The sequence below is a fragment of the Chrysoperla carnea genome, chromosome 1 (assembly GCF_905475395.1).
Source record: "Chrysoperla carnea chromosome 1, inChrCarn1.1, whole genome shotgun sequence".
Taxonomy (NCBI): domain Eukaryota; kingdom Metazoa; phylum Arthropoda; class Insecta; order Neuroptera; family Chrysopidae; genus Chrysoperla; species Chrysoperla carnea.
In genome coordinates, this window is record NC_058337.1 from 51874323 (window position 1) to 51901739 (window position 27417).

The 27417-nt window shown below is 28.3% G+C and overlaps 1 protein-coding gene across 1 annotated transcript in view; it reads left to right on the top strand.

Annotated features, from left to right (window-relative positions):
• Positions 1-1688: 1688 nt before the first annotated feature.
• Positions 1689-27417, top strand: part of LOC123305750 (TLD domain-containing protein 2) — a 146013-nt gene continuing 120284 nt past the window's right edge. Inside the window, exon 1 of the mRNA XM_044887558.1 lies at positions 1689-1863. Within this exon, the coding sequence (XP_044743493.1) occupies positions 1730-1863 (134 nt within the window). The 5' untranslated portion in view covers positions 1689-1729. The remainder of the gene's footprint in view (positions 1864-27417) is intronic.

Consider the following 27417-nt stretch of genomic DNA (forward strand, 5'->3'; position numbering starts at 1 on the left):
ACAGTGGCGTAGCTAGCTTTTAAGGAGCTCCATATCAGAAATGTTTGGGGGTCCATTTTTTGGAACATAGCCACTCGCAGAAACAAAATATATTTTAAAAAATAACAAAATTTAATGGAATTGTTACTAAAAACTCATATAAAATCTCTCTGATATCGATCTGTCTACTGATATCGATCACATTTTGGGAAGATTACGGTAGATTCGTGGACAATAAATTCTGACAATGAAACAAAACTAAATTTATCTCGTAGGATAGTTTACAAGTCGAAGCCAAAAACAAAATCATATTATTAAAATGATTGAGTTGATCTAATGTGGGTGGAATGTTTTGGCTGAGTTAGTTAGTCATCTCATGAAAAAATTATATTTAAAATGTAAGAGCAATAAGCTCTAATTTATTGATATTTTGATTACAAATTACTTTCCAAGGATATTCGTTCAATGTATGAATTTGATTGACCGATTAAAATAAGTTTAAGCCAAACAAAAACCGATAATTATTCGACTCATATCAACTCGACGCACACCAGATCAATCAAAAAATCCTATTACCTACACAAATAATAAGCAAACTTGTACTGCGCATAACATTACTACTTTGTACTGCGCATCAGGTCTTTTTTAGTTTTTTCCTCTCGTTCGAGAGAAAGGCAGCTGAAGCAGTGATGCGCAGTACAAAGTATAGCCTCGGCCTTGGCATAGAAGGATTTATGACCTTATGATATAAGTTCTTGCTCTCAGCTGTCTCACATAATTGCGTTTACTTAAAGTAGCATATGTATTCTCAGCCTAATAACAATTTAACAAACGCATAACTGAATAAAAGTAGATATCAGCGAAGTTACCAACTTAAATATTTTTTTATCCGCTTTAGCATTACTAAAACTAAAGTTTAACAACTTTAGTTTTAATTACTCTAAGATCGTGTTTTAAAAAAATCAATAAATATTATAATTTTTTAATGATTTTAAAAACATGGACAAGTCCATTTTTAATTTATGATTTGTATAAGTTTCTGATAGAATCAATATTTATGAAAAAGACATAAAACATTATACATGTACATATTATAAACATGTTGAAAACACTGATTATTATTACTTATTGTTAAATATTGAAAGCTATTTAATATATTTATTTACTAAAATTTTTACACTAAGTCTACATGAAAAGTAGCTTGGTGTGAAGACTTATGAATTTATTTCTGTGTACGTACATCTACAGATATACCTACATCTACGTGTAACAAATAGTTGTAGATAGTGATATGTTCAGTTATTTTTATTAATTAATAAATAATTATTTGACATTGAATCAAATTAAAATCTTAATTCAAATAGAATTAATGATTCTAATACTAATAATGTTTGATGTTTAGTTAGATTCATCATCACATCAGAGTCATCCGAATCAGTATAGTTATGCTATATATTTAATTTAACTGATGATATCAAGTGGTGTTTACTAAAAGAGGAGGACCAAACAATTTATTTTATAATTAATAATAAAACATAATATATTTATTATACTTCAAATAAAAACAAGTGATTTGTGATTTTATATATTTTTGATATATTATCAAGTGCTTTAAAAATGTGAATAAATGAAAATGAAATAAATAATAACATTTTTTTTATATTACAAATAATAATTAAAAATTAAACATAACCTACATTAAAAGTAAATTGTTATGATTGTATAATTTAGTTATAAATTTAAAGTAAAGATGGCATCATCAACAACATCAAGTGGTGATGAACTTGATGGTGATTGTGTGTCGGCAACACAAATACAACATACACGACAACGTTCGTTAAAAGATCGTTTAAGAGAGGGCATTGCTGGCAGCTTTCAATGGCAGTAAGTGTTGTGTTTTTATTTATTTTGCACATATGTATTGAAGGGCACTTAAATATTTTATTTTTGACATATGACCACCACCATATAACACAAAATAATTAATAATAAATGTCTGATACAAAAACAAAACATTGTTATATTTTATGAGTTCAAATTTTTCAATTTTTTTTTCAGTCATTTGTTTTTATAAAATAAATTAATATATTTTACATCAAAAACACTTACAAATTTAATAATATTGACTAACTGGTAATAAAATATGATTAATATTAATCGTATTACATTTTACTATGTAGTATGAAGAAATGTTAAGATTGGAAAGTTGATTATTAGATTTATAATTTACAGGAAGTAAATATCTTTCCTAATCAAGAAGTCAATATATTTATGTTTATATATTTTTTTAAATATAAATATTTATAAAAATTTTTATAATTAAGTCTATTTTTATAACAACAAGCAACTCACTTAAGAGTCTTTTAAAGAAATGATTTTTTAAATTAAGGAATAATATACTAATTAAAATGTTTTCTGAAAATACTGAAACTATTTATTATAATTTATTATGGAAAATTAACATAATTTATAGAATATAACTATAACGTATTCTACCCAAAAATATGGTTTATTTTGCGATTTAGCGGCAAGTTTCTAAGATATCGATTGAAAATGCTTCGAGATTACGCTTTTCGTAGTTTTTAGAAAACTATATGGAAAATGATTTTCACAAAATCATATATTTTTCCAATTTGTGGCAATCTTCTTAAGGAGTAACCCCTTTTCATACCACGATTATTTGATTTGTTTTTGAGATATCGGCTTAAATCATATTTTCTTAAACAAAAAAGACAAGTAAAGCTCATTTTGCAATCTCCTGTTCTTCCAAGAAATGTTAAAAAAATTCAATAATATATTCTGTATGATAAATTTTGGTTAGGACCAGAAGTTACTTTCTAATTACTTATAAAAAAAACTTTTAACAAAATGAAAACCGACTTCAAAAGAAAAACTTTTCTAAAACAAATTAATATGCACTAAAAAATAAAAAAATTACGATAATATAACGTAGTTACGATAAGTTAATGTCAGCCAAGGAAACAACTCTGACAGAACAGTTTGCTACATTAGCTTGACTGACACCGACTCCAAAAATAACAATAATTTTATAAAGTAACATAGGAAGCTTTCAAGAAATATTTAACAAATACTGGTTCCCTTATCATCAAAATAGTCGCTTAGAATATTCAATTATTTGTAGATTGAAAATAAATTAATTTATTTTCATTGTTTTTACAGTGTACCAAAGTTTCCGCAAATTGATAAGATAGGACCTTGTTTATTAACGTTTGCAATTTCGAGTTAATATTAATCTAATTTAAATTTTTGTATTAAGGTAGTTTAGCATTGACGAGACGGGAAACAGTCATAGTAAAAATTTATAAAAACTGAGTTGATTAAAATTTAAATGTCAAATTCATAAACATAACTTACAAATTACGCATATTTTTACAAAATCCAAATTTAATTTATATATTATTTTGATTATGAATAAACTAAAATTTATAACATATATTATTTAAATTTATTAATATTTGAAAGCATTTAAATATTATACCATTCATAAATGTGCTATACCTACATAATCTAAGCAATTTTTTACAATTCAAATTTAAATTCATAAACATAACGTGGGGTTAATGGTTAATTTTCCATCCCTAAACTAAGATTTGTGTTGCCCGTTTAAGTAAATAAAAAATAAGTGGCCCATAATTCGATTCTCGATGGATGCATAATAATTTCACTTTACTGTTATTTCTAAATATAAGACATGTAATTATTTAATAATTATTTGATTTGATTTATTGTATTTAAACGTAACAAATAAATAATTTAATGTTGTTTATAAACTAAAGTGAATCTTTTTAATAGACGTGTACGTTTGATGACCATTTATAGCGACATAACCTTAACATAATAATTTTGTATCTATTAATAGATATAGTTGTTCATAAATTAATAATATTTTTTATTTTATCACATTTTATTAATTTATTTATTTGTTACACTTTTTATTTAGATAGATAATAACAGAATTTTTAAACAATTGTAGTATAAATGTGCCTGTTCGCCGTCCACGTTCTGGTTTAGTTTATTTGATGGGCTTTTAAGGTAGTATAAGACTGGTGAGGCGAGAAATAGTTTAGCAATCATTTTTGAGTTTGTTTTTTACAACTAATCCATACATATAAAATGCTTTGTCCTGAATGGCTGACGGATCATTGTACAGCCTAAACCGCTAATCGTAAAGCCCTGAAACTTGAAGAGTGTGTTCTTTGTATGACATAAGCATTCGATAAGAATGGATTTTCCAAAATTCTACTTCTAGGGGGGGGGGGGTAAAAAGGGGATGCGCATTTTGTATATGGGAAACCCATGTTAATAATTTTATAGACAAATGTAGATCAACGTTTACATGTTTGTCATGTTACTATAGTTTTTTTTAACTTCATGTGGTTTATATATATTTACAGAGAAATTTAATTATTATTCTCACAAGTGGTATGTTAGGAATCATTATTTATAAACTGAAACTCTGAAAATTTGTTTTATTGTTGTACGAAATATATGAAACAATTTGAAATTAGAAATATAAAACTTAGATATTCGCCATGGGAACTGTTTGACTTGTCATAAACAGATTCTATTTTCTACCACCAGACAGCGCTAGAATCAGTTCCCATGGCGAATATGAGCTCATGGTTTGAAATAAAAGTTTATTTTACTTTTTTCATAAAAATTCATTCTTTAAAATGGTCAAATTTGAGCGGCATGTTTATATGAAACTCTTTAGTTTTTTGGTTGTGAAAAGGGGATGATAGTTTGTATGATTCCGCTATTTTTGAATTAACACTACTTAATCGATTGTAAAAATTATTTCTCCTATAATAAGTTACAATGCAGAGTTTCTGAGATATCGCAATGTTTGGTTTGATTTTAGCCCGTTTCTCAAAAACCATTCGACCAGTCATCAAATGTACCCGATTTTTGTACCTTTTGGTTCAAAATTACCTTATATACTGAGTTTCATCGAAATTGGACATTAAAAAAAATGTCTCGATTTTTTGCAATTTTTTTAAGGGGTACTCTTTGAAAAAATGGAGAAAAAAGCAAAAAAATTTTAGTTTTGGAATTTGATGAAACTCGGTGGGTAAGGTAATTTTGATCCAAAAAGTATAAAAATCAGGTTAAATTAATGATTGGACCTATAGAAAGTTACAATGTCAGTGAGTATCATGGGCAAAACTCCATTTTCAAAAAAGAAAAGGAGGATAAGTGAGAGTTATAACGTGTTAGTCTTTGTTTTTAAACGAGAAATTGCCTAGCAAAGAGGACGGGTATCTGCTAGTGATACAATAAATTTAAATAATGGAATATAATATTTTATTGATCAAAATACGTATTAAAAATAAATTAAAGTCACAAAAAATTGATAAAAACTGAGTTAACTAAAATTTAAATATCAAATTCAACGGTCAGCTGTTATTTTGAAAAAAATAAAATTTATAGCAATCCTTTTTTTTTTGGGAAGGAGCTATACCCCATTCCTCAATTTCATGGATTTTTATGGTATATAAAGTACAAATTCTTCCCAAAAATCCTATGAAATAAATTTGTGTTCCAAATTTGTGAGAGGTAGTTTCAGCAAAATAACTGGACTATTATAGTGTATCATTTTTCCTATCATTAATAATAATAGATGCAACAATTCCCACAAGGGCCATGAAATGAAGCTACATAATATTGTATTTTCGAATAAGTAACATAGCAGATAAGTTTTAAAAATTGTTTATTTGAAATAGCAAGATTACTGAACGATAAAATTAATTTTTCAAATAACCATTAAATTTTTAAAAATTGAATTATTTATATTTAGAGTGGGCACTGTATGGGATTGAGTGTGCAAAATATGAGTACAGCATTTTTCAATTGATTCTTTATCAGAAAAGCTTATAGATTAATATTCTGGATTTTGCCCGAAATCCCATTGGTCCAATTTTTGCACACGCCTCGTCCCCCCTCCCACCCCACAGAAACAGTTAAATGACATTTTTTTGAATCAAGTATAAGTTACTCTAGGTTCTATGGGTTATTTAATGTCAAACAGGCTCTTTGTGATTTTTTCGTAAACTTCTTCGTTTTCGAGATATTAACAGTTTAATATTTGGAAAAATTCCAAAAAAGCCATTTTAAAAGCTGAAAAACGGGGCTCACAATTACATTTTTGAGCATATCAAAATTTTAAAATAATGTTTGAAAATCCTTTATGAAGTTCTGAACAGTTCTGAAGCTCTTCTGTCAACAATTTTTCCTTGAATATTTTTCAGCATAACCTCTAAAATTCTGAGATCCAGCATTGATTCAAAATTAAGATACGTACATACAATATGTAGCCTAATAAAATGGAAAAACAGTGTTCTATAATTAAAATATGTCTATAGAATACATAATTTATTTATCCGTGGGAATATATGAAACAAATTTCGGTTATGTAAATAAAATAAACCTACCTTGCTGCTGTTCGTCATAACCAACAAATTTTCGAACATAATTTTCTTAGTACTCGAGTCAGCCGCAGCTAAATTCATATTATTTTTGTCACTATACTCAACAATATTGTTACTTATACCGACGCCATATTGACAGTGTGTGGCTTTCAGCGCCAGGTGGCAGAAAATGAAACTAAATTTAAATAGCAGGGCTAGCCAACTAGTGGAAAATTATCGACCCAAGTCATTTTCCTAGTTCTTTCATTGAATGGTTGAAGTTATTCAGGCCGCCAGTTGAACGGCGCCGTTTTGTAAAAAAGCTACTCGGTTAATTAAACGGCTTATTAAGCTAGTTGGCTGCGACATACACAATACTAGTTAATAAAAGACAATTTTATAAATATGTAAATAAAATTTGAAATACTTAAGAAGATAAGTATTAAAAAATGTTATATTGATTTAGTTAAGGTGTGGTGTTTAGTTTGGTTTTATGTGTAACAAGTGTATAAGATCAGTATTGTACAAATAGATAAATATCAGATAAAGATTTACAGATACACAGATACATTTAATACTCAATAATAACTAACATTTTGATAGAAATTTATTGTTTTTAACCAGAAAATTGAAAATCATCGGAAATATTTACATTTTGAGATGTCCGAATTGTAATGACCAAATTTTTGGCCACGCTTTAACTTTTGCACAAAATTCTTTGAAGAAAGATTTGGAAACGGAAAAGAGCGTTTGTTATGAACATTATTTCAAGAATTTGTAGTTGCTTGTATTTGCCTGTTTATGAAACGTTTGAATGATACATCCATACATTTTTGTAATTGCTCTAAATATTAAATTTTTTAAGAGATATAGTCAAATTTCAAGAATGTTTTTTTATCAAATTACTAACAATTTTTGTTTGAAACATTTTTTCGAAAACTCAACGGTTTGGACAAATACTGTGTGAAGTTTAAATTGGAGCAAAATGGTTTTCAATGATATTCAGAATAGTTTATGACTATTCATATTTGGCCACCAATTGTTTTAAATGGTTTTCAGAATATTTTTTGAATTTTAAAATTTGACTACAAATTGATGATTTTAAAATTTGATCTAAATTTCTACATTTTCATTGGCAAAATCTATCGCATGGGGTTAGTAGTTCAAAGGTTTTCAAATGGTTAAAAAACAATAACTTTTCTAAGGCCGATATTAGGAAACCATGACCCAACCTAGACCGAGAACTCAAATCTCTCATACAATTTTCAAGTGATATGGGAAACTCGAGGTCGGTTTTCTAACATATGTATTTTGTCATGCAGAACGCGAATCTGTAATGAAAAGACATAACCTTTGCTAACATTTCTGCTATGGGATCGTTCATAAAATACGTTATCATACTTGAGGGAGGTATATCGCTTAGTATGACAAGAGGGCGGAAGAGGAGGGGTCCAAAAGAAATTTAACTTACGCACGTTCGAAGTTCATCAAACAATTTTTCTTTAATTTTTTATTTTATTTTTCTGCCAGGATAGACAGTCATTTGTGTTGAATGTGCAAAATTTATAGGGCCGAGAGCCTAGCTTTCGTGATGTAACATTTGTAAGGGGATCAGAAAGAGTGTAACGCAACGTGGCAAAAGAGGAAGGGACAAAAATAGCCAAATTTAGCGTGACTAAGTTTATAAGCGGCCGCTATTCAAAATTGGCTACCATGACATTTTAAAAACATCATTTTAATTGGGAAATCTTTATAATTTGATTAATGAATTCAATATATTTAATTTACTTTTGGAAAGTTATTGGTTTGGCCCTCAAAAGCCTAGTCCACCTAGTAGTGGATGGCTTGTACAGTATTGGTACGATACGAGGATAGTTGTTTTAATATATGTCTAGACAATAAACAACTTAAAATAATAATAATGTTTAATTAATATATTGTGAATGAATAAAAAATACATTTAAAAGTATATAAATTATAACAAATATAACATAATAACAACATCTATGATTATTAGTGATTATGATTACCTTCATATAATTAAAGTATGACCCTTTATGTCATTTTATTTTTATTTATCTATATGTTTTTATTATATTTAGAATGCATTGCATCTAACTAATAGACCGCAAGTTCATAATCAATCGAAATTTGCACTATTATTTTTGTTTGCTATTTGGTGTAATAGACAAAAATGAGATTTAATCATGCCTAGAGTGTCCATTTTATGCAAATCAAGTTTTCGATATTTGTTTTGTTTGTTCCCAGTACCTTTAAAGAGAGCGATTGTCAATTTTCTTTCAATAGCTAGTAATTTTATGTATAGTCAAACCTGGTTAAGTGAGAACTGGATAAGTGAGAAAACTCTATAAGTGAGAGTAATAGCCAGGAACCGTCATTTTAAATTCCCAAAACCTCTATTAGCGAGAAACAGAAACCTCTGTAAGAGAGAATTGTTTTTCCCTCATAGTCCTCCGTAAGTGAGACTGCTACTTATCTATACCTCTATAAGCGACAGTCGAGCCTCTATAAGCGACAGTCATTTTATCATATTACATATTTACTACACTCGTACTTGCTGTGACTTGTTATTGCTGCGTACCTATATAAAAGAGAAACGCTACCCATGTACCTGCATTAGCGAGAAACTCGGGTTAGTGAGAAACCTCTATAAGCGAAAATGAGATTGTGCCCCCTTGAACTCTCGCTTATCCAAGTTTGACTGTATATGTTTTTAACGAATAAATCTTTATATCATTATTCGTTATACATTGGAAGAAAGTTCCTTAACACGGCTTGCCATGGTGAGCAAACTGGCAGAAATCGTCACGTAACGGTGTGAGATATTCTTTGAATGGTGTGTCATAGCCAAGGCAACCACGATATCTTCACCTTATATTGTACTATTTTTATTTATTATAATAGTACTCGAATTTTGTGTTTTTAACCCCCGAACTAATAAAAAAAGAGGTGTTATAAGTTTAATCGCTGTGTGTTTGTCTGTCTGTCTGTGGTATCTTAACACCTAAACGGATGAACCGATTTTGTTTTTTTTTGGTTTTGTTTGAAAAGTAATTTAATGGAGAGTATTCTTAATTATGTTTCAAGTGCGAATTTAATGTTCCGTACCCGAAAAAACTAAAAATTGTACAGAGACCTATCACATGAGAGAGAACTCGAAAATATTGTAAAAGTTACAATAATAAAGATCTAATTTTAGACTACGATGTTACCATATTAATTTTGCTATGATTTTTTCACGTATTTTGCTTTGTCAATAACTATTTTTTAAATATATACGCCAGGCAAAAGAAAATTAGTGGAAAAACACGTGAATCGGAAATAAACCTAATTTGCTTTATAAATCCTCAGAAAAAAGTAAAGAAATTTCGCTTCTTTATGAGCCCACGGTCACTAAGTTACCAACTACTAATACAGCACACCTATTATTTCTAATTTTTTATTTAAATGTTAGATATTGATTAAAACTTATCTTAAATAATCTATCCATGATATTTAATTGATATAAGGTTAATGAGGCTGATTCTGAGTACAATTGGAATATAGGTGCAAAGTACAATATAACCATTCAAGCACACACTAATTTTGTATTTAATAGCCCAATTAAAGCAGAGAATTAAACACAAATTAAAAAAATATCCCTTAGAAATTTGTTTACGCCGTTATTTTGTTATAAAAATGTGTAATTTTCAAACAAAAAATTTCCTTCGTTTTGGAAAAGAAAAGAACAAGTTTTCTTGAAAGAAAAGTTTTGGAATAAAAAATCTTATACACAATATTTAGGTCCCTTTTCATATATAGTTTACGAGCACCAAGGCAAGTTTTAACTTGTGTTTGAAATTATTTGTATCTTATTATAAAATTTTCGATATCCGCCTTGGTTTTCGAAATATCGAAAGCTAAATAATTAAACAAAATTTCCAATTTTCGATATTTTGAAAATTACTCCAGATATCGAAAAAATTGCACTAAGGCAACATGTAGCATGCGTGTAGCACATTGAAGTATGCTACACATATAGTCTTTCAATAGAAATATAGGGAAAACACAAGCGACAAAAAATATGTTTCCTTGCCGCATGCTACAAGTTGAACACAGTGTCGTCGTCTATTCAACAGTGAACGGATCGATGCGGCTTGTAGCACGCAGCATGGAATTTGGACAAATTCCATTGAATTTTGTGCTACGTTGTCGCACACCTACAATAAGCAACACTTGACAACCATATTGAGCCACATGTCATCCAGTGTTGCTTCAGTGGAATTGTGCCTTAAGATATTTGATTTTTTTACAAAAAAAAAAAAAAAAAAAAAAACTATTTTACTATTTTTCCTTTAAAATAATTCAAATTCCTTACTTCAATGGTTTTCACCTCGACTTTTCTGCCGGTTAAAACCTTAAACGTACAGCTATATAATTGTTTCAAATATTTCGTACAACGATAAAATAAATTTTCAAACTTTCAGTTTATAAATAATGATTCCTAACATACCGCTTGTGAGAAGAATAATTAAAATTCTCTGTGAATATATATAAACCACATGAAGTTTAAAAACTATAGTAACATGTCAAACATGCAAAAGTTGATCTATATTTGTCTACAAAATTATTAACAATGGTTTTCCATATACGAAATTCCCATTCTCATTTTACCACCTCAGGGATAGAATTTCCTTAGGGGGAAATCCTTTCTTATCGGATGCCTACGTCATACAAAGAACACACTCTCCAAGTTTCAAGTCTACGATCAACGGTTTAGGCTGTGCAATGATCTGTCAGTCTTCAGGACAAAGCATTTTTTTTTATATGTATATAAGATTTGTTTTCTCTACATTTGCCTGGAAAATCCCACCCTTTTCAAATATTTGGTTTTTGCTTGCTCGAAAAGATTAAATTTAAAAATTTTATCTGATCTAACTGAGTATTATCGACTTATCGAGCACCAAATGAACCTACAATTACGTAGTCGAAAAAAAATGTAATTTGAGTTTTTCCAAAATGAAAAATGATTTTCGAATTATTAATGCGTCTAAAAATTGAAAGCGTTCTTACACTTGTCTGCAAATTTTTTCTTTAAGAAAATAAAAACTGTATGTATTGTATTAATGTTGTCGCGATATTTGAGTAGCGTCAGAAAATTCTAAATTTTTGTGTACTTACTAGAGACATAATTATACAATTACCCTTAAAATTTGAATCTGATTGACCGTCTAAAATCCGAGATAAATTTAATTAAAAGTTCGATATTTAACATGTATGGTATACACTCTTTATACTTTTGCATCAGTTAGTAATTTATAAAAAACAAACTGTCAGATATTTTCCAAAAACTAACAATTGATTTGTATCGTCTATTAATTGCTTTGTATCGATTCTAAAAAAAAATTAAAAAAAAATGTTTGCCCGTCTAGTTATTTTTAAAAAATGGTTTAAAGTTCAACAATTTATAAGCAAGTATACATAGTAGCGAGTCAGACAGAAAGAACTAGTAGCGAGTATACATAGTAGCGAGTCAGACAGAAGAGTGTTAGGATTGGTGTTGTATACGTACACATGAATATGGTATGTGTAACGTCTCCACGAGTACAGGCTTGCTTAAATATTATGGATTACTTAGCTATAAGCTCGTATACTTTTACAGCGCGCATATTCCATAATATTTATATATATATATATATATATATTGTACCACGACAACTACCTTAATGCTGGTATTTGGCAAAATTTTTTTTCGAATATCCATAAAATTTATCTAATAGGTGCCTTATGAGTATGACTATCATTAAAATTCCGTTCTTCATAGGTTGATTGGACTAAAAAAAACAAATTTGTTTATATAAATTTTGTATACTCACCTATTACGTACTTCTGTATATTACTCAGATAAATAAATATTTATAAATAGAATGTGAATAGAATTAATTTAATTATTTTGTTTACAATCAAAATATTAATTTAATAAGTATATGTATGGTATGTAGTTTTACGTATTGAAGTTTTGTTATTGTACATAATTTATATAATATACGTATCTGTTTAATCTAAAGAGAAGAGAATTTTAGAAGTTTAGAAATACGGATCCATCGATTCTTGAACATGTTATATGGAAAACTTTCATTTTTCAGCGTTTTTCCATCCGCAAATTCTTTACTTTTGCATTTTAAAGTGCGCTTATATAAACAATTTCTGTTTAGTTACTGATCATTGGTCATTCTAACGTTCCGAAACACCTAAATCATTTTATATATGCTTAAGATTGTAAGTAGACATAATCTCTATCTCTATTTATATTATAAATGTGAAAGTAAGCATGTTTGTTTGTTTGTTACGCTTTCACGCTAAAACTAGCGAATGGTTTTTAATGAAACTGTACAGCATTATAGCTGATATATCAGAATAACTCATGATAAATTTATAAAGATATATTAATAAAAAAAAATGTTTTAAATTAATTTAATTTGACAAGTAGTCATTTGACATTACCATAAATTACAGATTTCTGTAAAAATAGTCAATATAAAATACGGCCATCTTTTTTGATATACTCAATGAATAATTACGACTATTATACATTTAAAAAAATAGAAAACCATACATATATTTTACCTGCGTAACCTTACCATTGTTTCGAGTGTTATAGAAAGGGGATAAGCGAGAGCAATCTTTACCAATCCTTACTTTTAAGCCCAGCGAAGCGGGTGGGTATCACTCAAGTTTAATTAAAATATACGTCTCGGTTTAAGGATATATGAGTGGGGGCACAAATTTAAAAAATTGATATTTTCAATTTGGTTTATGAATTATGTTATAACTTGACGATATAAGACGCAAAGTAAGAATACAATTTTTCGATATCTGGAGTAATTTTCAAAATATAGAAAATTGATAATTCTGTTTAAATATTTAGCTTACGATTTTTCGAAAACCAAAGCTTATTTTTCGTCTACATTAATGAAGTTATAACAGAATTCATCATCAAAGTTGAAAATAAGGTACAAATTATTTCAACCACAAGTCTAAACTTGTCTTGGCACTACCTTAGATAAGAGGTAGTATAAAAAATATTGTTTTTATAAAATACATTTAGTAAAAACAATATGCAATATATCAATTATTTAATTAATACTAAAACAAAATTAATATTTTTATGTATAATTCATCTACTTAATGAAAAATAAATATTATGAATACATAGTAATATAATAATTAAAAAACCTTATAATTTGTTAATAATAACATAATATAATACCTATTTTAGTAATAAAAAATGACTATTAAAAAAACAATTAATTTTAATTAAATTATATAAATAAGTATATAATATATTTGTATGTATGCAGTGGAAAGTTGTCGAATTAGGCCCATTGTCTAAGTCGGTCCACTGCATTTTGTTAGTTTTTCAATAAGCTGTCGTGAAAATTGTTTGTTCTTTTCATGGCATCCAAAACTAGAAAGTTTTATCAATAAATATGTTTGGCAATATCAGTAGCATACGAATTTTGAGATTTTTAAAAAGAGAATTAAAGTAAAAAAATTATTTTTTTTTAAATGATTAAAAATAAGTTGAAACAAATGGAAACAGACAATTGGCTGAGTTAATTGTTGAATTACCATGTAAAGAGTTGATTATGTAATCGTATGTTTTTTAGGTCAAGTAAGTAAAAAAAGAGTCACTATTTTATATTTAGGTTAGATTAGGTTATATTGGCCTTCCACGAAGGACACACTTAGGCTCTAGAGCCCATTGTGACATCATATATGTATTTTACCACCTTTCCGCTGATAATTTCATTTATCACCTCCTCAATTATTTTCAGAGGCTGAGTGCATCTCCTTCATGCATATACCATGCACTACACCAGCCCATCACAACTATTAATTAAATTAATTTTTAGTATTATATTTGTTCTAGCCTAATTTGCGCTCTTACGGGTAAATAATAATGTCCACGAAAAAATGTTTCAAAAAAAGATTTTTATTTTTTTATAAGACTAACGGTTTACAAAATGGGTCCTACAGACCCAAGATCCAATTGACCTTTGTTGCTCATTTACGAACTCAATTCTTTTTACGTTTTGAGTAGGTTATAAAATATGCAGCTCGATATCTCTTTTCGTTTTTGAGTTATTGTGTTTACAGGCAGGCAGACGGACAGATGAATTTATGAACATCTATATGAAAATTTTGTTCGTATCATCAATTTTTAATCGTTACAAACTTGGGACTAAACTTAGTATACTTTGAAATATTTCATATATACATGGCATAAAATCCATGTATTTAATATGCGACCGAATTTATCGAATTATTGATGGGTGTATTGTAAAGTGGATGCCATTTTAGCCACCAAGAATCACATGAAGAATCATGAAAAAGTTTTATGACCCATCATGCTTTTTTTTGGAAAATTAACGAGTTATTTCATTCTCTTTAATGAAGCAGAAACTGAACAGCAAGACCTTCACAATCTTCTCATTGCATGTGTATTTATGTGTCTTGCCGATAATAAATTGCAACATATACCTGTACATCGGATATGTTTGGTGGCATTAAAACACACTGATACATAGATTGTGTTGCAACATTATTGTCCGCAAGTATACATATACATGTAGGTATGTTATAACAATAATTGTAATAAATTTAATAGTTACAATTAGTTATTTAATAGTAGTGTTTTACTAAATAAAAATAGAAAATAAAATAAAATGTTTATACTTGTTATGCTATTTTTTAATCAAAATAAATTGATATCAATTAAATATTCATTTATTTATATTTATATATTAAATTTCTGTATATCATCCGTTAGCTGTTACAATCAAATCGGACAATAAGAGAAGGTGTAATACCTTGTTTTTTGAGTATTTAAATATTAAACAACTATCAATAAAAATATATGAAGCATGGTATGTGTGTTCCATGGCTCAACATCATAATATGCCATTAGTCACATTCAAATGTATCTAGAATAACTCCCACAGATTGTCTTTCATCGCATATATTTTATGTGAGATTTACACATTGAAGATTCACAGAGGCACCTCTTTTACAGACATCCTTTTTTAAAAGCGCCTAGCAACAGCGCAATTGGACTTTTTATTGATTTGGCGTGAATGAGAATTAATTATAACAAAGAAGAAAATTATGGTAAAATTAAGTGCGTATCTATTATCATGAATCCGTGGTACAACACGTTGATTGATTCGTAGTACATTACGGACCGTTTTTTTAAACTTTTTTACATTTTACGTTACGTTTAAAAGTAAATTATGCCATAACAAAAGTATCACCAATAAATTATGATTTAGCCTGTAAGGAGGCTTAGATCACAAAAATCAATAGTCAACTTGTAAATAAATAAAAAGTAAAAGCAAAACTTTCTACTATGAAATACTAATTCATGATATTTCCATTTTATTTAAAAAAATGCATGGATAATCAACAAGTAGCTCAAATTTATCTTCATATGTAATGATTATGTCATAGGCAGCATTATCTGTGTAGAATAGAAAATGGATCTAGATATGGTACTCTTGGTACTACATCTTACCTTACTATATAATTTGTAACTAACTTGGACTTCTGAACTTTTTGTAGCTAAAATTTTTTAAGTAAAAATTTGTTTCAAAACATGTAGATTCTAATCATTCAGAATCTATAAGTAATAGTTTTTGCGTGGTACAAACTGCAAACAGACAGAAGATAATTATCTATCTATAAATAACATTTAAAAAAATAGTTAATAAATTAAAATATATAGATAATAATATAACGTCATATTAAACTGTCTAGTGTATTAGTTGTATAAAAAGCACTATCTATTTTACAATTATTTTCCTTGTTTTTAATAATTTAAAATTTTCCAAAATTATTAAAATAAGATATATACAAATAAATATAACATAAAATAGTAAATAATATGCATAATTTACAATACAATAGATAAAATTCATTATCTATTAGTTCATAAAATTAATAATAAATATAATGTTAAATAAATATTTTGAATATAATTTATAATATTATTATTATAACACATTTATTTATATTATATAAATAATAAAAAAATTAATTATATAATAATAAATAAAATCGTCATTTATTATTATATCTGTTCTTTTATTTTATACAGGGTGGTCCAAGTTATAACAGCAGGGAAAATAGTATAAAAATTCACTTCCGAAAAAATCCGCTGGATACAGTATGTATTTTGGAAGTAAAAGGCTATTTTTGTGAACATTGGCAAAAATGCCTGCTTATACAAATAATAAAAATAATTATAATTATAATGGTTATCTTGTCTAAAGGACCTGCTTGCCCTTCTTTATATAGTAAAAATAGACTTATTACATAACTCTCAGTAAAAATAAAAACTCAATTCTAATATTCAAAATGACAAAAAATATAAAAAGTTCAAAAAAACGAAGAAAAAAAAAACAAACATAAACAAAAATTAATTAATTTATGTTGTATTTATGTATTGAACTACTGTGGTTCTTTGTTCTGTGCCGAGTCTCTCCATCAAAAATTTCAGTTAATTCTGAAAAAAAATAATAACAAAAAATGTATTCACTAATTACCTCACCGCCCTCTAGTAAAGGAGGCTTTCCAGACTGTAATTTTATTAAGGTATTGTCATTATGCTAATGTTATCTACCATTTAATGAAGTTCTGCTGTTGTAACTTGGACCACCCTGTATGTGTAGGTATTATAATATTTTTATCAATAATATATATTCATAATATTTATTATTTTATTTTCAATAATTTTATGTGATCAATCATGTCTGTGTCGCAGTTAAATTAAACAATTATAAAATTCCCCATCAATAAATTAAAAACAATCTTTCACTTCATAGTTTCATGATTTAAAATATTTTTCTTGGGAAAATTAAATAAATCTTTTGCACTTTATCCAATCCCTCCCAGCCAGGTTGTCGATTTCACCATCGACACATTCGCAAGTTATCAACATTAATATTTTCAATGAGCTTTAAATATGTACTCAAAAAAACCCACAGCTCTCCAGTTAAAAGGTATGAAAGTCTTATCGATTAAGCAACCAAGCGAAATGTTTCTGAGATATCGTCACATAACACAGGTCTGCAAAAAAAATCTTTTTGTCAGCTGCATGAGATATTTTTACTAAATTATATGTTTTAGAATGCGCTGATTTCAGAAGTGATGGGCATTTTTTTTCTATCACGTAAGTTTTTTTTGCAAATTCAAACACAAAAAATTGGTAAAAGCACTCCTTTATTAAAAATTATACAGTAGCCTGCAAGCATAGTGACATCTCATCTTCCTTGGTACCGTCTCTCGATATCGCGGATATCCTGGTGAAACCGTTCCCCCTGTTTTTCACTGTGTGCTCCCAAGTTTTCAGGAAAATATTCTATGTGGGAGTGTAAAAAAAGGACCTTCAGGCTTATCTTGTAGCCTCGAGCTTCGTATGCTGCTAGTTGAACAATGGTTTTGTAGTCAGGATCCTTATTATTTCCCAAAAACTTTCGTACTACATCCTTGAACGATACCCAAGCTTCTTTTTCCTTCCCAATCATACTTTCCACAAAGAGGGTGTCAGTTAAAAGCCTTCTTATGTCGGGGCCAGTGAAAACTCCCTCTTTCAACTTTGCTTCTGACAGATAGATATAGATAGATATTTAAAACAGTCTCCATCCTTTTGCAGTGATTTTGCAAATTGTTTCATCAACCCCAATTTGATATGGAGAGGTGGCAACAAAAATTTTTCTGGCGGCACCAAATTAGTATTGATAAAATTTTTCTCCCCAGGTTTTAAAGTTTCTCGGGGTGGCCAATCACTGGAAGCGAAGCTAATTTATTTTTATTGTGCAATAATATTACTTTAAGACTACTTTTATATAATATTACTATAAAATACTACATAATACTAGTTTATGTTGTTACTAATATCCTGTTACCTATTTTTCCTGTTTTTGGAAGGGCAAATTCTATAAGAAAATGTAAAAAAATCCTAGGCAGTTTTTTAGTCGCAGACCTGTGTAATTTTTTTATATTTGTCCACGGTTTTTGTCGATCTCCGACATTACTCGTCCAACCGTCAAAGATATCCAATTTTTGTATTTTTTGTACCAAAAGTACTCTAAAAATAATTGCTAACAAAATTGAAATTGTTTCCAATTTTTTAAAATTTTCTTAAAATTGAAAAAATTATAAGCAAATGTTAAAAAATACAAAAAGGTTCCTTAAACGATTGGATCAGTAATTTCACCTAAAATCCTCTGAGAAAAGACTTTATGCTGAAGTGATTTTGCGGATTACTTTCAACATTTTCAATAGACAATTCTAAAACTATAAAATAGGTATCAGGAACTATAAACTAACTATACTATAAACTATACACGTACTGAAATATAAACATCGCTTATTTTAAGTGAATTTAATCCACACACTCTCATGTTATTATTATATTACTTATATTGAATTAATAATACAATTTTATTTTATTCATTTTAATTAATTGATTACTCTTTGTTTCAGGTAAGTAATCAATGAATTTGTTTGTCTACATTAAATTATAACAACATAATATATAATAATAATATGTTATGTTGTTTACACATCTAATTGTAAGTATGAACCTGCATTTACTTTAATATATTAATGCTGCATTATGATTTATAATATTAATTTATAAAATAATATGTACCTCATTATTTATATTATTTAATAAAACGTATGTTCTTGTTATTTTAGTGTAATACACTAAATATAAATCTTATGCTTTGTATTTTATGAGAAAAATATAGTGTTATTCTATAATATACAAATGAATCGCTGAATGTGTTGCTAAGCTCAAATCTCGAGAGCAGCTGAACCGATTTCGCTGATTATTTATTTATAATATTTTTTGAAGTACGAGGATGGTTCTTAAGGGGAGAAAAATTTTAAAATTGCCTCAACAAGTCTAAAAACAACACTTTTCTATGTTCCCATACAGAAGATTCGTAATAATAATTAAAAGTCAATTTGAACTTTAATACCATACCATAAAGTTCAAGTGTTAGTAGAAGGGTTCCGGGAAAGCAAAACAATTGAGTGACGTTTGTATCGTATAAATATTAATGTCAATATTTATACTATTGTAACATTACTCAAAAACAAATTGTCTACTTGGCGCGTAAACAAACAGAGCAAATGGTTTTCCAACACGGGAACAGGCAACATACAATTGACCATGCGAGAAAAATGGGTTTTCTAGATTAATACCACATACACTTAATGACTTCCCCTGAGATATGTTGCCCCCTCACGGGTAAACAGTTATGCTTACGAAAGAACGATTCAAATAAAAGTTATGAATTTTTTTATAAGGAATAACTTTTGTATTTAAACTGTAGTTTTATCTCTAACGGTTTACAAGATGGATAATTTTTGATGTGATTGAATAAGCAAAAAAATTCCATTTTAAAATTGGCATGTCTCGGTCTATTTTGAAGATACAAAGTCGAAAAAAAACAGAAATGTTCACAATTAAATCAGCTAGAACTTTTGGTTGAATTTTTTTTATTTGATTCATAGTTTTTTTCTAATTTGTAAAAAACTGATTAAAATCGCCAACTACCTCCCAAAAGAGAGGGTTAGGCGCTCCCCTGAGAGGTCGTCTTTTTTTACGAAGTTTTTACAACCTAATAAACAACTGTGATTATTACCATGATATTTATACCATGCATATATGTAATATGCAAGGTATACTAAGTTTAGTCCCAAGTTTGTAACGCTTAAAAATATTGTTTCTACGCTAAATATTTTGCTATAGGTGTTCATAGAATCACATAATTAGTCCATTTCCGGTTGTCCGTCCGTCCGTCCGTCCGTCTGTGGACACGATAACTCAAAAACGAAAAATGATATCGAGCTGAAATTTTTACAGTGTACTCAGGACGTAAAAAGTGAGGTCGAGTTCGTAAATGAGCATTATAGGTCCATTGGGTCTTGGGTCCGTAGGACCCATCTTGTAATCCATTAGAGATAGAACAAAAGTTTAAATGTAAAAAATATTCCTTATAAAAAAATAAACAACTTTTGTTTGAAACATTTTTTCGTAAACATCACTGTTTATCCATGAGGGCGCCAATTAGGCGGAAATTTTATCGTATGTACTATACTTGAATATCAGTTATTAATGTCACATGTTTGTATGTGTTATGTGATAAAGAAATCAACACTGACTATGCATGATATTTCAACAATTAACTCAGTCAATTGTTTGTTTTCACTTGTTTTATTTAATTTTAATGTGCTAATAAGGTTAATGTTAAGAGTAAATAAAACACTGTTTCTATCCTCATGACAACATTTGTGTAGACGAACTTAATTAGAACATTTTACAATTTTTGCGAACATATTACTTAAAAAATATTTATCCAAGTGCAATGTAATTCAGGATGCACATAAAAACGCCCGGATTGAGACAGAGTTTTCGTCACGTTTTTATGTTAATTTTGTGCGTGTTATATTTTATTGCATTCGAATAAATTATTTTTTGAGTATTAAATCCACAAAAATTGTAAAACCTTCTATTAAAGCCCGCCTACCGTCTACATATTTAATATACCAAGTGATTTATATGAGCTCTTAATCAACAAAATCAATTCACAGAAAAGAGAAACAAAATTGAGAATTGCTTAGTCAATATTAGTTAAATTAAAATACTTGTCATAAATAAAGTTGCCCAACAAAAATAAATTTTACTACTATTAGAGCGGGCGCTGGATGGGGTTGAGTGTGCAAAATATGAGTACCGAATTTTGTCAATTGATTCTTGATCAGCAAAGCTATAGATTAATATTTTGGATCTTGCCAGAAACTCCACTGGTCCGATTTTTGCATACCCTCCCCGTCCACAGAAACAATTAAATGCCATTTTTTGGAATCAAGTTACTCTAGGTTCTATGGGTCATTTAACGTCAAAAAGGCTCTTTGTGATTTTTTCGTAAAATTCCTTCGTTTTCGAGATATTAACAGTTTAAAGTTTGGAAAAACTACAAAAAAGCCATTTTAAAAGCTGAAAAACGGCGCTCACAATTACATTTTTGAGCTTATAAAAATTCTAAAATAATGTTTGAACATCCTTTATGAAGTTCTGAAGAGTAATTACAGATTCTGTAATTCTAAAGCCTCAAGCTTTAATTCTTGAAAGATGTTATAATTCTTATTAATAACAGTGTGTAAGACTGAAATATTTAGTACCTCTGTCTTACTTATTGTTCATAATGGGAATTAAAAACCTTTTTAAGAATTGACAATTGACCCTCTAGAATGAAGTAACCTGTATTAGTCTTCAGATCTTTATTAAAGGATGCTCAAACATTATTTTAGAATTAGCTCAAAAATGTAATTGTGAGCCTCGTTTTTCAGCTTTTAAAATGGCTTTTTTGGAGTTTTTCCAAACATTAAACTGTTAATGTCTCGAAAACGAAGAAGTTTACGAAACAATCACAAAGAGCCTTTTTGACGTTAAATGACCCATAGAACCTAGAGTAATTTTTACTTGATTCAAAAAAATGTCATTTAACTGTTTCTGTGGAGGGGGTGTATGCACAAATTGGACCAATGGGGTTTCTGGCAAGATCCAGAATATTAATCTATAATCTTTTCTGATCAAGAATCATTTGACAAAATGCGGTACTCATATTTTGCACACTCAACCCCATCCAGAGCCTGCACTATACATACTATCACTGTTTTTCAATAAAATTGAATATTTATAGAGAATGATATTTATTTGCATAAATAAAATCATACATCACATGAGGATTTTATTAAAATTTTAATGGTTACTTTCTGTAATAAAATTTTTCGAATGTTTACTTTTATGTAGGTATAATAAAAAGTTTTTAGTGATGTTTTTTTCGCGTGCTTATTTACCATTTAAAAATACACTGTTTGAAGTTGAACATTTTTCTTAAATATAATAATTATTGTAGTTAAATATTAGTTAAGTCAGTTTGTAATTGTAGCTGTAGCCATAGTTGTAGATTGTAGAATCAGTCAGAATCACATCACCTTGGCCTACATAAAAATAAAATAAAATAAAATAAAATGCTTAGACATATTATTATTATTATTATTGTTTACATAAATAAATATTAATAAAAAAGATGTACAAAGCTAACATATACTACCACATAACTAATGCATATATAATAAAATTCGTCAAGCAAGAGTTGCGTAGACTAAACGAATTACTTTTTAAAAGAATTTTCTAATTTAGAATTTTCACATAAAAATGATTGAAATGAAACTTTTTTTTTTACATAAAAATGGTCCTTAGTATCATAAAAATAATATTCTCCGCGTGTATTTTTCGAAACTACGTTTTCAAACTAGAATGACGTTTTTTTCGTACTCTACGCGATCGATCTTTAAAAACCAGTAAGGTTTTTGATTCGTATTAATAATAAAACTGGATCATAAACCTTTTGAAAAAAAGCACGTTTGTATTTTGAAAAACATTTTTACAGGAGAGTATCAAAGTGTTACACCAGCTTAAATGCACTTTTTGGAAAACGCTATAGCTATCTATAGCGATCAAAATGTTCTAAAAGGGCCATAATTTTTTTGTAAACTTTAAGATGCGTACCAGGACTCACATTAAGAAGTATATTAGTTTTTTTTTTTAATGAATATTTAAGAGATGTGTTTTTTCTCAATTCTAAAAGAGAGAAGATACTTCAAGAATAATTAAAATTAAATTGTTACATGTTCTAAAAAATTATAAAAATTAATTAAGAAATTAAAAAGAAGGAAAAAACTGTATAAAAGGTGTTAATGCATATTTTTTATATCATAAAAAAATCATTATGGACATTTTTTTTTTTTCATTTCAAGAGTATGGCTTGAGATCAAACAGCAGTCCTTCCAATTGAAAGTCCAATATTGTACCAACTCGGTCACTGCGGGATATATATTAATAATTTTTTCAATGGTTTTATATTACTTTTAAAGTGTAACTTTATATTTTCAAGAAACGCGACGATAAATTTTCGAAATAAAAATATGATCTGAGACTATATTTTTGTTCGAGATAGGCATCATGAATTTTTGGATCAAAAATATTAAAATTTAACAATAATTCTTTGGTATATTAATTATGCATTTTTGTTTGTTTTTATTAATGGATATCGTAATATTAAATTTAAAACTCGATTATCGTGTATTTCGAAAATGAAACTTAACCCATATTTTCGTATGAATTTTCTTCTTCTTCTAGTGTATGTATCGTCGTTGGATATACAGAGTGTATCATTTTAAATGAACTAGATATTTTTGTCCTTAGGAATACATTTTGAAAAGAAAGTTTCATTTGAAGAGAAAATATACTAGTACTATATTTTCCACTTCAAATAAATCAACTTTTGTGCGAAAAATGTTTTTCCAAAATGTTACTTTCATGAGAAAAATACCTGGTTCATTAAAAATAAAACATCCTATATACGAGCGTTATTTTCAATTGCCATAAGATAAAATCGATACAAGGATAGAGTGCGCAAGCGCCTAGGCTAGTCATAAGTGAGAGTGTCTGCAAGTAAGAGAGAGATCGCTGCGGGGCTACATCATATGATGACGTCACTATAGAAAAATGACGTTAGCACGACACCGTTCGTTCTCTTACATATGGACACTGTCTTTTACCCTCGCGCACTCTATTAATAATAACTCTATGGTTATCATCGGTATCATACCAATAGCCATTTTCCTAAAAAAGAAGTTCACTAATACATATACACATTCTTACTTAGCTAAGTCATTTACTTTTATATTTTATTTATTTCCTATTTTTATTATTTAAGAAACTAATTACAATTACATTTGACTTAACTTAACCTTACTTTATCTGTATTTAATATGTTTTTTTAATAAAATTATTTATTATTTATGTACGTCATTAAATTTTAAGTAATCCTTATCAAATTACATTAAATGACTGTCACTGACTTTACTGTTTGTACACAGGAAATTAATTTATTATTATACCGGAATGGAGTAGACCATACCGCTATGTAATTATTTAGTTAAGATGGTTTTAAATTTAACACATAGACTTATTAAAGCATTGCTTATGATGGATTCCACACAAACTGCTGTTTCCGTTTTTATTTTCTGTTGAATTTTTGTCTTGCTAAAATTTTTTTGTTTTATTTCGGATTTTCGACCAAAACAGCTATATACATACCAAAATGAGTTTCGAAGTACATTGCAAAAAAATGACATATTTAATTTCCTCTTTTCATCCCCTTGACAAAATCAGGGGCGGTTGATAGTAGGTTCAACAAACGTAGCATTCGAATATCCCCAAAAATTATCAACCTTCTACCTTTTATAGTTTCGTGAAAAACCTCTGTAAACTAAACATGGGAAAATGATTTCCTTTCACACCCTGAATATTATGAGATAGAGTTGGTATGAAATTATGCACTATAGACCAACAACTCGAAGCTACGTACCGATTGGAAACCTTCTATCTTTAATAGTTAACACCTAGAAATTAAATTACACAATTTAGTTTCCTGCAATTTCCAGATCTTTTTACAGGAGATCGAAGGTTCCCGTTTGGTAGGGAAGTTCATGTTATTAATTTATTGTGCCTAATTTCATACCAACCCGATTTAATTATACTAAAGAGGGTAAAAAGGGGGTTAGTATTTTTTGAGAAATTGAATTTCATCCTTTTCAGCCTCTTAATATTATTAGATAGGATTGGTATGAAATCAGGCACAATAAATTAATAACTTAAAATTCCCTACCAAACCGGAACCTTCATCTCTTATAGTTTCGGAGAAATTATCTGGAAACGACACAGTACTTATTTGCGTAATTTGACAGACTTTTTTTTCGTCACTATAAAAGTTGAAAAACGGATATAATAAGTTGGAAGAAAACTGATATGAAGCTTCGAGTGTTTTTTTTTAGTGCCTATTTTCATAGTGCGTCTTCCAAAAAGTACTATTGAGCTGGTGCAACACTTTACTAGCCTACTTTAAAATTTTTTTTTCAAAATTCAAGCATGTTTCGATTTGCGAGTCTTAAAACTAAACAACTAACTTTTAAAGAGTTAATTGTTATTATTTTTATGGTTTTTATACACGTTTTTCTGAAAATTTCAAAAACACACTATTTGTTGAAGTGAATTTACTCCTGTATAAAATAAGGAGGGGTAGTTTTCTTACTTTCTAGGGATTTATTTTCTAGATTTTATAAATTAATTTTAACGAATGAAAAACCTTTCCGGTTTTTAAAAATCGGTCGAAGAGACTACGAGAAAGACGTCGTTCCAATGTAGTTTCCCGAAACAAACTCTAGAAGTTTTTTACAAAGCGCAGCTATTTATGGAAACCTATTCCTGTATATCTTTCATAGTTTCGGAGAAAAAGTCTAGAAATTAAATTACGCAAATAAGTCCCGTGACGATTTGAGCTGTTGAACAAACTCATCGAATAATTTTGCTGACACGATAACAATAACTTCTATTTATTGTTTTTTGCAAAATCGTGAAAAGAAGTTAAAAAACTGCTAATTAGTCCACAGGAATTTCTATTCCCATTTTGCATCTTTTTCTAAAGCCATAAATATGTTTTTTCTTCTTTTAGCGTTTGTATCAATATTCGAAGAACTTCGTCTTGGTTTTAATAAATTGATTTAAATTTTAAGGTTCAAGGTAAAGCTCTCTGTTTACAAAAATATTTTTCCAATTTTTTTAAGGTAGTACGAGCGCCAAGGCAAATTTCGGCTTGTGGTTGAAATTATTTGTACCTTATTTTCAGCTTTAATGATGAATTTTGTTATACCTTCATGAAATATCGAAAGCTAAATTATTCACCATCAAAATTGAAAATATATATTTTTTAAATTTATATTCCCACTACCGTTTTCATACATCCTTAATTAGTCGGGCACAACGGTTTTTTTTTTTGTTTCAAATAATTTATTAAGGATTTAACTTTAAATTAAATAGTTTTTTTTTTTTAATTTCCACCCACTAGTTTTGTTAAATATGCCTACTTTTGAAGTCATTTATTTAAACAATCGGGCAACCCTTCCTAAAATTTTCAGAATTGATTAAGACTTAGTCCAACTTCATATAAAAAAAAATCAAGCCTTTAACCTAAATTGCCCCGGGATTCGTACATCCTTAAGACACTAACCGGATTGCATTGCAATATTTAGTGAAAAAAAAACCCACTTTTATCCCAACTGATCTTATAGATTGAATATAATATAAATAATATGATGATGTTGAATGAAGGTAATTGTAATAATCTTTAGTTTTATATATTGACCTTAAAAATAGCAAATTATATTTTATTTATAAAAATAAATAATAAATCAGTGCAATCAATGCGTTTGTGTGGAAGTGTGTAAGTGTGTACATAATAGTAAGGTTAAACATGTCATAATATTATATTTTAAACTTTTTTATTTTATTTTGTTCAAAATTTTATAAACAATTTTTTAATTTCATTATGTGAAGGTTGTGAATTGAAAACGTTATTGTAGCTTGTAGGTAGTAGGTAGTAGGTTAGTTCTTGTTACAAAAATAATGTCTACAAGTTTTATTTCCTGTTAATAAGCTAAAGTGTTGTGCCTTGATGACAATAATAGCCTTCGTACATACATCAAAATAGATAATTCATAAGTTTGGTGGAAACGCATGCCACTGCAGTAAATAGGTCTGAAAATATCTCAGATTTAAAAAAAATTATTCCGTCCGGTTTTTCAACGAGATAACTAGGAGAGAAATAGTAGTTGTTAAGGTAAAACATACTTTGTAAAAAAATCGGAGTGTGAAAGTTGCTTAAAAAAATTGAAAAGTTACAAAAAACGGACGGTTTTAAAAATAATGGGTTTTAAAGCTAAAAAAACGAAAAAAATTGAGATTAACTTAAGTCAAATCCGTTATAAACCTTACGAGAAACCACGGTTTTATCCCAAAAATATTGTT